Source organism: Myripristis murdjan, chromosome 7, assembly GCF_902150065.1.
Source record: "Myripristis murdjan chromosome 7, fMyrMur1.1, whole genome shotgun sequence".
Taxonomy (NCBI): domain Eukaryota; kingdom Metazoa; phylum Chordata; class Actinopteri; order Holocentriformes; family Holocentridae; genus Myripristis; species Myripristis murdjan.
In genome coordinates, this window is record NC_043986.1 from 1,076,990 (window position 1) to 1,091,989 (window position 15,000).

General features: G+C 45.3%; 1 protein-coding gene across 1 annotated transcript in view; it reads right to left on the reverse strand.

Annotated features, from left to right (window-relative positions):
- The window catches only part of plxna3 (plexin A3), a 116,896-nt gene extending 107,707 nt beyond the window's left edge, over window positions 1-9,189 (reverse strand). Inside the window, 5 exon segments of the mRNA XM_030055392.1 lie at window positions 2,511-2,675; window positions 3,542-3,976; window positions 3,978-4,090; window positions 5,542-5,732; window positions 8,855-9,189. Coding sequence (XP_029911252.1) covers window positions 2,511-2,675; window positions 3,542-3,976; window positions 3,978-4,090; window positions 5,542-5,732; window positions 8,855-9,174 — 1,224 coding nt within the window. The 5' untranslated portion in view covers window positions 9,175-9,189.
- Window positions 9,190-15,000: the final 5,811 nt, after the last annotated feature.

Sequence of the window (15,000 nt, forward strand, 5' to 3'; positions counted from 1 at the left end):
TGATCAGTCTATTGATTATTGTCTCCATTGATCTGATCTGTGAGGCTCTGAGTGTGAACAGGAGGGCAGACAGGTGAGCTGATGTGTTCAGGTGTCCTCCTCAGTCTGACCAGCAGCAAAATAAATATATAAAAAAACAAAGTCTTAATTTGATAAAGATGTGAGCGGAGGAAAGGAGCAGGTGGAAATTAGCTATAAAATAAAAAAAAGAAATAAAAAAAAACAGAAAGAAAGAATCTGACCTGAAAATTAGGAAAAGAGAGAGAGAAAAGAAAATGAAAAAAAAAAAAAAAAAAAAAACTAGGGAAGAAAATGTCCAGACTATATAATTACATGTTTAAATTGTTACAGGAAAAAAAAGTTTTGTATTTTTTTTTTTTTGGGCTAATTTTTTTTTTTTGTTTAATTTTCATGAGTTTTTAAAATTTATTTATTTATTCTTTTTCGTAGCTTTATCACTACAGATCGGCTCATCATGTTTTGGTGATCTGAGAGTTTTGTTTTGTTTTTCAGCCGTGACGGAAACACTCACACCGACACACAACCGATACCAATATCAATAACTCGGACATTGATAAGTGGGATATTGATAAGTGGGATATTGATAACTGGGATATGGATAACTGGGATATTGATAACTGGGATATTGATAAGTGGGATATTGATAACTGGGATATGGATAACTGGGATATTGATAACTGGGATATTGATAAGTGGGATATTGATAACTGGGATATGGATAACTGGGATATTGATAAGTGGGATATTGATAAGTGGGATATTGATAACTGGGATATGGATAACTGGGATATTGATAAGTGGGATATGGATAACTGGGATATTGATAACTGGGATATTGATAACTGGGATATGGATAACAGGGATATTGATAACTGGGATATTGATAACAGGGATATTGATAACTGGGATATGGATAACTGGGATATTGATAAGTGGGATATTGATAACTGGGATATGGATAACAGGGATATTGATAACTGGGATATGGATAACAGGGATATTGATAACTGGGATATTGATAACTGGGATATTGATAAGTGGGATATTGATAACTGGGATATGGATAACAGGGATATTGATAACTGGGATATGGATAACAGGGATATTGATAACTGGGATATGGATAACTGGGATATTGATAAGTGGGATATTGATAAGTGGGATATGGATAACAGGGATATTGATAACTGGGATATGGATAAGTGGGATATCGATAACTGGGATATCGATAAGTGGGATATGGATAAGTGGGATATGGATAACAGGGATATTGATAACTGGGATATTGATAACTGGGATATTGATAAGTGGGATATTGATAACTGGGATATTGATAACTGGGAAATCGCTCCCCGGCTGGTCGTGGCGCTCCGCTGTGGCAGAGGCTGGTCACTCGGTTGTGAAGCAGATCTGCGGCGGCGGCTCGACGTTTTAACTCGTTCACACAATCTGTAGCTCCATCTGCTCGGCTGTGATTGGCCGCCCTGCCAGCGACTGTCAACAATGGAGGGGAAAAAAAACAACCTGTCCCAGGCTAACACTGTTTTTTAATGACATCAGGTGCTTCTGCTGCAATATGGAGCCGTGCTCTGCTGCTGCTTCATGAGCGTCGCTCTGCTGGCGGCGGGCCGACGGAGAACCCACGCCAAAGCCTTTTTCAGGTTCAAGGAATGAAGTTAAAGCCACACCTCAACAGGAGCGATGCGTTTGAGCGTCACAGGAAGCTCGGGTAAAATCAGTTTGGTGTAAGATCGCGATTCTTTTTCTCTCAACAATTATTTGAATCCCCCTCATGTCAAAAATCTGTTGGTTTATTTAAATTTTCATCAGCTCACTGACAGAGCCATGTCGCAGCAACGCCAGCAGGCCTGAGTGAAAATATATAGAAAAAAAATAATAAATTAAATTTAACCAAAATTAAATTAAATTACATTAAATTCAAAGAAAAAATTTAATTTAAAGAAAAAATACAACAAACAAACAAATAAAAAAAAAATAAATAAAGCCAGCAGGGCTGTGCATAGATTGCATTGACAATATGAAAAATAATAATAAAATGAAAGATTCAATTAAATTAAAATACAATAAAATAAAATACGATTAAATAATATTTTTAAAAATAAATTAAATTAAAAATAAAATAAAATAAATTTAGAGAATTTTTTTTTTTTTTCTTTTCTCGTCAAACCGGCTGTTTTCTGTTTGAGTTATTTATTCGATTTTATTACTGAGGAGGTAAAATAAAGAAGAAGCTGCTTCAAGGTGTCAAACACTTTCTTTTCACAATAAGAGCCGACACCAGTCGTGGTCTCATGTTACATGCAAAGGAGACCTGCTGGATAACTCTGTCTGACTCTCCAAAATAAAAGCGTACGATGCGGTGTAAAATCAGGTGGAGGTGGCTCAGGTGGGTCTGAGCCCCTCGGCTGGACCAAGGAGGGCAGAGCAGATTTAACGTCACCTGCAGATAATCCACCTGTGTAACTCACCGTGTGGATGCAGGGCAGCTCCTTGTTCAGTAACCATGGCAACGACAGCCTCCCCTCTCCGCGGTAACAGGAGCGTATCCGCTCCCTCATGGCCAGGTTGATGTGATGCAGCGTGAACAGGCAGAGCACCGTCTCTCTGGGCGGGTTGGAGCGGTTCTTCTGGCCCTGAGAACACACACACACACACACACACACACACACACACACACACACACGCAGAACACACGCACACAGCATACACACACACAGAGAACACACACACACACTTTTCTTAATCAAAAGAATCAAAAACACAACGTAAAAATCCTTGTTTTCAAAGTAAAAGTCCTGCATTCCTTCACGCTCCTTCAGTATAAAAGCACAGCAGTGTTTTATTCTCAGTGAAATGTGGCTCCTTTCAGTTCAGAGAGTTAAATTATTGATGCGTTAACCTGTAAGAAGTATTTTAAAGAAGCCATATGCAGTGTTGACAGATATATTTTTTAGAACTCTTAGATGTCCAAAAACCCTGTAGTACATAAATAATATCTAACATTATTTATAGAAACAGGGTCAAAATGGGTCCTCAGTGAAAACAATGACAAGTTACCACTTCATTGTTGTGGTTTACAGCAGCAGGGCTCACAATGTGGTTTTTACATGCACACTTATCTTTCAAAAAAGCATCTTCTATGATAAATGATGTTTTTCATTCATGTTAAAAATGCATATATACGTATAGCAGCAGGCTCTGCCAGCGTAAACACATATTCATCTAAACTCCATAGTTCACCTTAATGCTGCAGCTCCTGTCAGCTGTTTATTCTAACATGCAGCCTGTTTGGTGTTTGTGCAGGTTAAAGCTTCTCCTGCACAGTAACAGGAGCTGCAGCCGTCACATAAACATGGAGCAGGAAAACTGAACAGAAATACTCAGGAAAGAGACAGAACCTCAAAACCGGACAGAACCCGAGGAAATGGACTGAGAGAAACAGAAGAGAAAATAAATCAAACGAAAGAAAGACAGAGAGAAGAGAGTGCAGGGGAAGTACCTGGGAGAAGACGACGAAGAGCACATCGTCATCCTCGGACAGGCCGAGGGCCTGGGCCAGCCGGCGGCCCGGCTTCTGTTTGTAGGCCGCCTGCACCAGCCGGTACTCCACGCCGTCCTTGGTGCAGCCCAGAGGAAACTCCACGTAGGAGTAGAACTCGGTGTCGTTGGAGCACATCCGCACGATCTTGGAGGTGAAGAACTTCTCTCCGGCGGCGTCCATCTGCGTGAGCTGCGTGTCCAGCTGCAGCGTCAGGAAGTAGACGTAGGTGCGGCTGGAGAAGCCGTAGACGTAGTAGATGTCGAAGGCCGGGTAGAGGGACAGCGTGTCCGACGGGATCTTGATCTGCGACGACACGAACTCGTCCTGGTAGACCAGCGAGAACATGTTGACGCTCTCCTCGTCCGCCACCAGCTTCCTGCTGGACAGCGTCGGGGAAATACTCCGACTTGCCGTCGATGGCGGCGCCGATGAAGAGGCGGCTGTCGCCCTTCACCGGCTTCTTCTTCTTTGGATCGGCCGTCCCGTCGTCGTCGCCAACGACCACACCTGGAGAGGAGGAGGATAAATAAAGGGATTCATTGGACCTGTGGAGAATCAAGCCGGTACTCTGCTGACCTGGAACCAGTTCTAAAATCTAAAGCCCTGTTAAAGACCCAATGAAATGGACTCTTACTTTCTTGATTTGATGTATTTCCTGTTGAAACAGGACGTTTGGGCGGGACAGACCAAACCCAAACACAACAGGATGTCAGTTTGGGAGAGAGACAGTTTGATTTGACGGGACGGGTGGATGAGAGAGGACGTTTGAAGATTCGTGAAGGAATTCTTTGGGAACAAATGAAGGCGAGAGGAGGAGAGTTTGGGTTTGAAACCATTTTCTCAGCCCGAATCCTCTGGATGCCAGAGTTTTACCGGACGTGTTCACACAGTTTCCTGGGGGGATTACAGCAGGATTTGGAGCATCTCGCTGATTTGGAACCGGTTCCAAATCAGAGGGAACCAAAACCAGCCATGCTCCAGAGGACCTCACTCTTTCACCCCTCAGTCTTTATTTATTTTATTGATTTATTTATTTGGATCCCCATTAGTCACTATAAACGTAGCAACTCCTCTTCCACAAATGAAACATGACAACATAATGCAAAAAATATATACAAGCAATGAACAACCTTTCAATAACGATAACTACAACAACAACAAAGAGGCCACTCTATCAGGAAACAGCATTCAGGTCAAACATTTGATAAACAACTCAAAAATAATATAGTAGCCCTAAAAACAGCACGTACAGTATGGCAGTGCATAAGGGCCAACGCAGGGAGTAAAAATTACAGACGTGGGAGAGAAGGAGCAATATTCAGAAAAAAACTCAGAATTTCCAACATTAAAGTCATAAATCATAAAGTGCCAGCAGAGTCAACACGTGGAGCCTTGGACAGAAAAAAAAAAATGTAAACTATTTTTCTGATTTTTTTCACATAAATTTGAGTTTTTTTCTTGTAAATTTCCAACTTTAATCTCTGAGTTTTCTTTCCTCAGGATATTCAGCCCCCGTCCCTCCGGCTCCATAATGACCACATAATAATAATAATAATAATAATAATAATAATAATATTTTTTTTCTCTGCTGTTTAAACTGTTCATATTTTTATTTTTTATATATTCCTTGTTTATAGTGTATATATTGCTTGCTGCTATTTATCATCTGTTTATACTGTAAATTTGCACATTGCCCACATCTATGCACATTGTATACATCGATGCACACTGGTTTTTTGGTTTTCTGCACATTGTTTTTTGCACATTGGGTACTTAGATCTTTAGATCTCTGGTGTCATCTTTTATTCTTTATTTTTTATTTACTTAATCTTGTACTCTGTGGATACTGCTGAAAACTGTGAATTTCCTTCAGGATGAATAAAGTATCTATCTATCTATCTATCTATCTAATGATAATAATAATAATAAGTCTCCAGGTCAAACAGCGCCCCCCTCACCTGCCATCCCGTCGGCCTCCCTCGCCCCAGACAGGTAGTGCTCCTTGCGGTGGTGCGGCTCGCCCAGTTTGAACAGGTCCTCCAGTCTGAGGAACTGGCAGACGCCCTGCCAGATCGAACCGCAGGCCACCAGTCTGTTCCCAGTGTAGTCCACCAGCAAGAGCTTGTTCACGTTGTCTGAGGACTCCAGTCTGAGAGAGAGAGAGAGAGGGAGAGGGGAGAGAGAGAGAAAGAGAGAGAGAGAGCTCAATGCCAGACAGAGCCGCAGGTCACCAGTCTGCTCCCAGTCCATTCAGCCAACCAGTGAGAGCCCAGTGAGCTTCCCACTGTCTGCAGAGGAGCACCGACAGTCCAGACCCAGCCGCCCCTCTCATAAAAACACACGACTGATGTGTTTAGATGAAGTTCTGCAGCTCCTATTGTCTAATCGTTTGTCTGGTTCCCTAATTTGATGACAAATCCATCGTATACTTATTGTTTATTGTTGCCGTCGTTTGAATTCGTATTTGTTGACTTTGCTTTGGCAATGAAGACTTTGGTATGTCTTGCCAATAAAACAGCTTTGAATTACAGAGAGAGAGAGAGAGAGAGAGAGAGAGAGAGAGAGAGAGAGAGAGAGAGAGGGAGAGAGAGAGAGAGAGAGAGAGAGAGAGAGAGAGAGAGAGACAGAAGGAGAGAGTGTGAGAACGCTGCCAACAGTCTGTTAGCAGCCGAGTTTCTGTCAACAGTCTGTTAACCTGCCTGTCTGTCTGACTGACTGACTGACTGACTGACTGACTGTCTCACCACTCACACAGACAGACAGACAGACAGACAGACAGGCAGACAGACAGACAGACAGACAGACAGACAGACAGACAGGCAGACAGACAGACACGGGGAGAGCAGATAGATGTAGAGACAGAAAACAAAGGACAGATAAAAATACAGAAAAAAAATAATAAAATACAGACAAAACAGCCAAACAGCCAACCAGCTAACAAACCGGCCGTCCAGCCAGCCACCTCACTAACCAGTCAGTCAGCAAACTAGTCACCCAGCCAGTGCTGAGAAGCAACTGGTTACATTTAATTAAATTATAAAATAAATGTAATTGTAAGTTGTTACAGTAACTTGGAAAAATGCAGTTAAATGACAGTTCTGACAGCTCCTGATCCACATGATGTGACGGCTCAGAGCGAAGCTGCTTCACCAAACATAACCAACAGCTGATCACATGATCAATGACTTCACTTTGATGACGTCATTAAAACTGTTACATATGTTGTTACATTTGAACAGAGAAACTAATAACCTGGAACCTGCTGCATTTCAACAGTAGCCAACACTGCACCTGACTAAGCAGCCAGCCAAAAAACCAGCCAGCCACACAGCTAGCCAATCAGGCAGCCAACTGGTCAGTCAAACAGCCACCAAACTAACCAGCCAGTCAACTGGCCGGCCAATTAGACGGCCAAATACCAGTAAACAGACAAAGCAAGAGAGCTAGCCAAACAGCCTGCCAACTAGCCTGTCAACTAGCCAAACAGCCTGCCAACTAGCCTGTCAACTAGCCAAACAGCCTGCCAACTAGCCAAACAGCCTGCCAACTAGCCTGTCAACTAGCCAAACAGCCTGCCAACTAGCCAAACAGCCTGCCAACTAGCCTGTCAACTAGCCAAACAGCCTGCCAACTAGCCAAACAGCCTGCCAACTAGCCTGTCAACTAGCCAAACAGCCTGCCAACTAGCCAAACAGCCAGCCAACTAGCCAAACAGCCAGCCAACTAGCCAAACAGCCTGCCAACTAGCCAAACAGCCTGCCAACTAGCCTGTCAACTAGCCAAACAGCCTGCCAACTAGCCAAACAGCCTGCCAACTAGCCTGTCAACTAGCCAAACAGCCTGCCAACTAGCCAAACAGCCTGCCAACTAGCCAAACAGCCTGCCAACTAGCCTGTCAACTAGCCAAACAGCCTGCCAACTAGCCAAACAGCCTGCCAACTAGCCTGTCAACTAGCCAAACAGCCTGCCAACTAGCCAAACAGCCAGCCAACTAGCCAAACAGCCAGCCAACTAGCCAAACAGCCTGCCAACTAGCCAAACAGCCAGCCAACTAGTCTGCCAACTAGCCAAACAGCCAGCCAACTAGCCAAACAGCCTGCCAACTAGCCAAACAGCCAGCCAACTAGTCTGCCAACTAGCCAAACAGCCTGCCAACTAGCCTGTCAACTAGCCAAACAGCCTGCCAACTAGCCAAACAGCCAGCCAACTAGCCAAACAGCCTGCCAACTAGCCAAACAGCCTGCCAACTAGCCAAACAGCCTGCCAGTCCCACCAACTATCCACCTGCCCAGCTAACTCACCATCTAGCTAACTAGTCCAAAAAAAAAAAAAAAAAACTTGTCAGCCAAGTAGTCAGTCAAACAGCCAACAAACTAACCAGCCAGCCCACTGGCCAGCCAACCAGCCACCAAGTCAGCCAGCCAGTCAACCAACAAGTCAGCCAGCCAGTCAGTAAACCAATAAACAGACAGAGCAGGTTAGCTAGCTAACCAGTTAACACAGTAGCCATCTGAACAGGAAACTAACACTCACCTCACCTCAAACCTCACTAACCAGCTAGTTCACCAGTCAGCCAACCAGTCAGCCAACCAGTCAGCAAGCTGATCAGTACATGAGTCAGCCAGCGACCCAGATACCCAGCTAACTCAGCTAGTAGCCTCACCCTAACCAGCTAGTAACCAGGCAGACAACCAGCCACCAAACTAACCAGCCACATAACCAGTTAACCACCTGACTGGTTAGCCATCCAGTTAACCACATGACCAGACAGGTAACCAGTCAGTCAGTCAGTCAGTCAGTCAGACAGTCAGGTAAGCAGACAGACAGTCATTCACACAAGTAAACATTTCATCAGCCAGACAGATAGACCCACCAATAAGCAGACAGACAGGTAAGCAGACAGACAGACAGACACACAGGCAGGCAGACAGGTAAGCAGACAGACACACAGGCAGGCAGACAGGTAAGCAGACAGACAGACACACAGGCAGACAGACAAGCAGACAGACAGGTAAGCAGACAGGTAAGCAGACAGACAGGCAGACACACACAGGCAGGCAGACAGGTAAGCAGACAGACAGGCAGACAGACACAGGCAGGCAGACAGGTAAGCAGACAGACAGGCAGACACACACAGGCAGGCAGACAGGTAAGCAGACAGACAGGCAGACAGACACACAGGCAGGCAGACAGGTAAGCAGACAGACAGGCAGACAGACAGACAGGCAGACAGACAGGTAAGCAGACAGACAGGTAGACAGGCAGACAGACCGGTGAGCGCAGGCCCGCACGCTGGGCGGGGGGTAGCACTTGGCGTTGTCCTCCACCGGCCCGGTCATGTGACTCCTCAGCTCCGTCAGATTGGCCGACAGCTTCAGCACGCGGTTGACGGCGCCGACGAACACGTCGCCCGTCCGCCGGTGGACCGTCAGGTGGGTGAGCGAGGTGTCGAGCGCCCGGTACACCCACCTACCGGAAAGACCCGGGGGAGGGGGGGCCGCCGGGGCACAGAGGAGAGGAGAGGCATGGAGGAAGAGGAGGAGGAGGAGGAGGGGAGGAAGAGAGGAGGAGGAGGAGGAGGAGGGGAGCATGGTGGAGAGAGCGAGGAGGAGCAGAGGGAGGAGGAGAGGAGGATGGAGGGATGGAGGAGGAGAGGAGGAGGGGAGGAGGAGGAGGAGAGACGAGCTGGCTGCAGTCCTGATGAAGAGTCAGCTTCAGTGGAGCATTTCTGCAGAGAGAGAGAGAGAGAGAGAGAGAGACAGGAAGAGAGAGAGAGAGAGAGAGAGACAGACAGAGAGAGAGACAGGAAGAGAGAGAGAGACAGGGAGAGAGACAGACAGGGAGATCATGTTTAGCTCCACAGCGCTGACAGTGGACCAGCTGTGCATCAGGTGTGGGTTAAAGCTCCGCCCACGCTCAGCCGCTCTCTGTCCCTCTCCATGTTTGTTGATACAAACTGTTTCCCTCCGTCAGCAAACACCGACGAGCACAGGGTTTTCCAACGGGCGGTCCCGGGACCTGCAGGGGTCCGTCAAGCGTTACCTGGACCAGTGGCTCTCCAGCTTTTTTCAGTAATGCTTTGTCTCGTCTTCCTGCTCAGAGTGTCCCCGGGAAAGCTATTTTGATTTATTTTACAGAATGCGAATGCAATATGATTCACAATTTTAGAGGGAAGGATAATATTTGCACTATAAGTTTCATTTTCACTGAATAAGCTGTTAAAATGACGGTGGTGTTTTCTTGCGTCGGTACGGTTTGTTGGCCAGAGCGTTTGGCTGAACATCGTCATGATGAAGGTAAACGTTCACACATTTATATTTATCAGAAAAAAAAAAATGCTGAGATTTGACTGAATGACTGGACGTGCGTGAGTGGCCATGTTGTGATTTCTATGATATTTCAGTTCCATGTCCAGCTCTAGTTTCACAGGCTGAATGACATTCTGCCCATTGGAGTCCAATGGCAGAGGGTTTTCTGCTGGATGAATGAATGAATGAATGAATGAATGAATGAATGAATGAATGTTTTATTTCGGTCATTTTCAAGCGGCAGAAATCAAATACACCTATGAATAGACAGTTACTTATGCACAAATATTTAAAGAATAAATAATATTTCATTTCCTTTCAGTGGAAAACCAAAACAAATATATAATATATACAAATAAACACTGACCGAAAAGGTTATTTTGCCTATCCTTCTTACATTACTAATATTTTGTCTGCTTACTTAATAATAAAATAAAGCAAATGAAAGACACAAAAACAAAATATGTGTATCTATACAAAGGGTCCCAAGGCAGTCCATAAGTACACTAGTGTTCATAATTTTGTTTTATATTTACTAATAATATTATTTTTAAATAGCTTTTTAAATCTGTATTAGTGTATTACATACTTTCATTTCTATTTCTAAATTATTCCATAAATGTACACCTTTTGCTGTTATACATCTTTGTTTTACATTTGTTCTTGCCTTTGTTTTTTTGAACATGCAAATCCCTCTCAGTTGGTCTTTATTCACTCTGATCTGGAACATCTTCTGGATACTTTCTGGAAGCATGTTATTATTCACGTTATACATGATTTGTGCAGTTTTAAAGTCCACCAAGGATGTGGCGGGCTGCAGGCGTTCTGCTGGGCCGGGCTGCAGGTTTCTGTGGCGGACGCTGCAGGTTTCTGTGGCGGACGCTGCAGGTTTCTGTGGCGGGCGCTGCAGCCGCTGGGACTGAAGGCTCTAACAGCTCGCTGTTCAAATCCCAACGCCGACAGAAAAGTGAAATTAAACTGTCACTGCATTTCTCTGAGGAGACCCTGCGATCCTCAAGGACCCTGCAGGTCCCAGGGCCACCGTTTGGAAACTACTACACTACAGCACACGCACGCACACGCACTCACACACACACACACACACACACACACACACACACACATTAGTTACACACTAACAAACAAAAATACACACACACACAGACACACACAGATGTATAGCTGCTGTTCTTTCCAAGAAACTCAACACTGAGCAGCTTTAAAACCTGTTATTAACCAGAGACCAGTGACACACACACACACACACACACACACACACACGCTGCCTCAGCCAGCAGTGAGCATGAGATTAGGAGTGTGTGTGTGTGTGTGTGTGCGTGTGTGTGTGTGTGTGTGTGTGTGTGTGTGTGAAATGCACAGATAGAGTTATTGATCTGTTTCGTCTGTCTTGTCGCTCTGACATAAAGCTTCAGACAGAGAGACGACACGACACCCTGAAGACTCGTTAACACTGCAGACTCGTTAAGACTCGTTAAGACTGCAGACTCGTTAAGACTCGTTAAGACTGCAGACTCGTTAAGACTTGTTAATCCTGCAGATTGGATTACCCCACAGACTCGTTACCACTGCAGACTCATTTACATTTAAACTCGTTCACACTGCAGACTTGTTTAGACTCGTTAACACCACAGGTTCTTTAAGGCTTATTACCACTGCAGACTTGTTAAAATTGCAGACTCGTTAAGGCTTATTACCACTGCAGACTTGTTAAAATTGCAGACTCGTTAAGGCTTATTACCACTGCAGACTTGTTAACACTGTAACAAGTTAACGTGTCCGACTGATTATTTTTAAAACTGTTGAGAGCGATGCTGCAGAAGAGGCTGCACCGCTCGTATTGATAAATCTGTCGGCTATTTGAGTGCTAATTTCCGGCAGTAAACTCCAAAATTTGCCAGTTTACGAGCTGACAAGGACCGCCTGAACGCACCATCACTGGAAATGTGTGAGGAATAATTTCTCAGATCTTGGATTTTTTTTAATGATAGTGGACGCACAGAGGTGAAAATGGTGTCCAACATCTGGAATATTCCTTTAAGCCAGTCATGGATTCAAAGTGCCCAGATCGACTCAGACTCCAAACATCAGCATGACTCTGCATCTCCACTCTGAGAAAAGCAGACGTCACCTGGTGTTGACTGTTGGGTCTTAAGAATAAACCCGAGCAGAGCGTTGTATTAAAAGTGATTTGTTCATGAGCCTGGTGTCGCTCAGGTCAGAGGCTCGGCTCTCATTTCAGAGAGAGAGAGACGGCCGGGCGCTGTGGGGGTTTACATCACCGTCAGCGCATTCATGTTCACTGTGTGTGTGTGTGTGTGTGTGTGTGTGTGTGTGTGTGTGTGCGTCCCGGCGGGGTCTGAGCCGTGGACCCGGCCGTGTGGTGGAGTCTTATTTCATAGGCTCCTTTCTCTCGGTTTGGACAGATGGATCGATGTGTGTGAATGTGAGGAACTCGGCGTGGCGAGGGTCATTTTCCCAAAGCCCGACGTTCTCCAGGAACAGAGTCTCATTAACGTCCGTCTCAAATACCTCACGAACGAACGGAGCTTTTGTTTGAGACCTGGCAGACGTTTGGTCCAACGACTGACCGCTCAACGTTTCATAATAATAATAATGAATTTAAATATTTTGCTGATTAAAATGCAACACAATCTCACTGCGCTTTACATGAGTTAAAGACCAGATGTGGGACTCCATGTCCACCTCTGGACGTCCACTGGCTCAGTTCCTATGGGTAGCATTTCCTGTTAGCTTAGCATAAAGACTTGAAGTCTATGGGAGTGGTTAGCCTGGCTCTGTCACAGTGGATCATGTGGATTTGAAACACACCCGTTCTCTGTGATGATGTGAGTTACAGCGCTGAGGTGCAGAGCTCAAGCAACAGGGTTCTCAAGTCAAAGTGAAAAACATACAAAAAGCTGCTTAATAACAGTAAAAAGAGTAAACGTAATTAATTAGAGCTTCCAAATCCTAGTTTCATTTGAAATGCACATCTTATCTATCACGGTGCATTCATGTGCTGCTGGGAAAGTCCGACATCTGGATCTTCCAGGACGGCTGCAGTAAACCCCAGACTGTGTTCCTGCTCTGTTTTGTGGTAAAAACAAAGCAGGAGGACGACGTGTGCTTTTCCTTTTTTCTCCCGCTGACAGTGAAGCGCTCTGGTTTTCCTGCTCAGACCACCGAGTTAAAAATAGTCCCGGGCCGAGCCACACCCGGCCGGGACGGCCCGGGCCGCCGCAGGGCTCCCCGGGCGCCGTGCCCGTCCCGTCCCGTCCGCGGAGCAGCCGGGGCTCCGCCCCCCGCCGCCTGCTGATGAGCTTCACGGCTGCACAATTAATCTGGTAAATTACTAATTTACCTCCACAATGAACCTGTTAATTATATCAATAACACAATATTACAACATAAAGAACGAGATGTGGGTTCATTCAGGAGGAAAAGCCGCCTTCACGCTCATCTTCACATGGATTTCACTTCACTTTGACTTTATTTTATTTATTGTTTTATTTGTTTTTTTTTTGTTTTTTTTTAACTTGACATTTGATTTCATTTTTTTTTATTCTTGCTTGACTAATAACAGATTTTGCCTCTGAAGGTGAGACTGCACGGCTCGGTCATGTGGAGATTTTTTTTTTTTTTCAGTTTCTGTATTTGTTCCTGTGGACAGAGCAGGTCACAGAGTTTCTGTTGTGTTTAAGGACCTCTGATGGAAAAGAGAAACCTACAGGCTTCACATGTGCCTCCATGCAGCTCCGCCTTAAATGTCTTATTTTATTCTATTTCTATATTGATTTTGATATTGATCAGTCTAACTTTAACCCTACAAAGCTGATACTGAGGTCAAACTGATGCGGACACTGTGTACGGCTCAGATGATGAAAAAAAAAAAAAAAAAAAAAAATCTCAATATTAAAACTGGACAAACAAACTGTGACCCTTTATTGATCATGATCGATCATATTGATCACAACATGTATGTGGTGTGATCATGAGCATTGCCGGCTGCGTGTCGACGTCACATCGGCACGGCGACGCCGAGGCTGTGGATGTGTTGCCATGGCGACGTGACATCAGCGCTGCGTGTTCCTGGTTTTTAAAGGCGGCTCGTCACACCCGAGACAACACCCAGTTCACAGCGCCACCTGCAGGGCGACCACATCACAGCAACACGACGCGACACACTCTGAGTGACTGAACCAAACACACATCAGTTTGACTGACAGGCTTCAAACGTGACACACCTGAGCACAAGCCTCACCTGCAAGGGATTGTGGGAAGCTGAGCCTGCCAGGTGTCCGATTTTCCTTCCCTAGGATGGTGATGGAATGAAATGACCGCCCAAAGTCTTAACATTGGCTCTCGTTGTGGAGCGGGTGTTTTGTCCGCTCAGCGTTTCTCTTCACTACATTTCTTTTTTTGCACGTCTGTGATTTTCGTAGCTTCCTATTGGATGTGACGCTGTCGATGTGGCACCGTACTGCGCTGTGATTGGCTGGGAGCTACACGCCCGCTACCCAAAGGCCGACGCCCAGAAGAGACCCGAGATCAGCAAAGCAACACACACACACACACACACACACACACACACACACGCACACACTGCCATGATGGAGAGGGTTGGGGTCAGTTTTCAAATCGTTGTCCAATCAAATCGCTCCATGATCACCTGTTAGAAACATCTGATCTCCCCGTCCTGTGTGTTTTTCATATTCGTCACATAGCTGATCACACACACACACACACACACACACACACACACACACACACACACACACACACAGGTCTGGCTTCAGGTCAGATATAAATGGTGAGTCACTGTGACTGAACTGAACTGAATGAAGGCTAATAAAGTTTTACAGCAGCAGGACAGAGGGACAGAGGGCTGACTCCACCGATTAACCTCGCACACACACACACACACACACACACTCAAACACACACACACACACACACACACACACACACACTGAAACACTCACACACAGCCACTGAAAGATCGGCACATTAGTTAATTAGCCTGTGGAGCTGAGGGAGAGACAACACAGAGCCGAGCTCGACAGATGGACCGGAGCGTGTGTGTGTGTG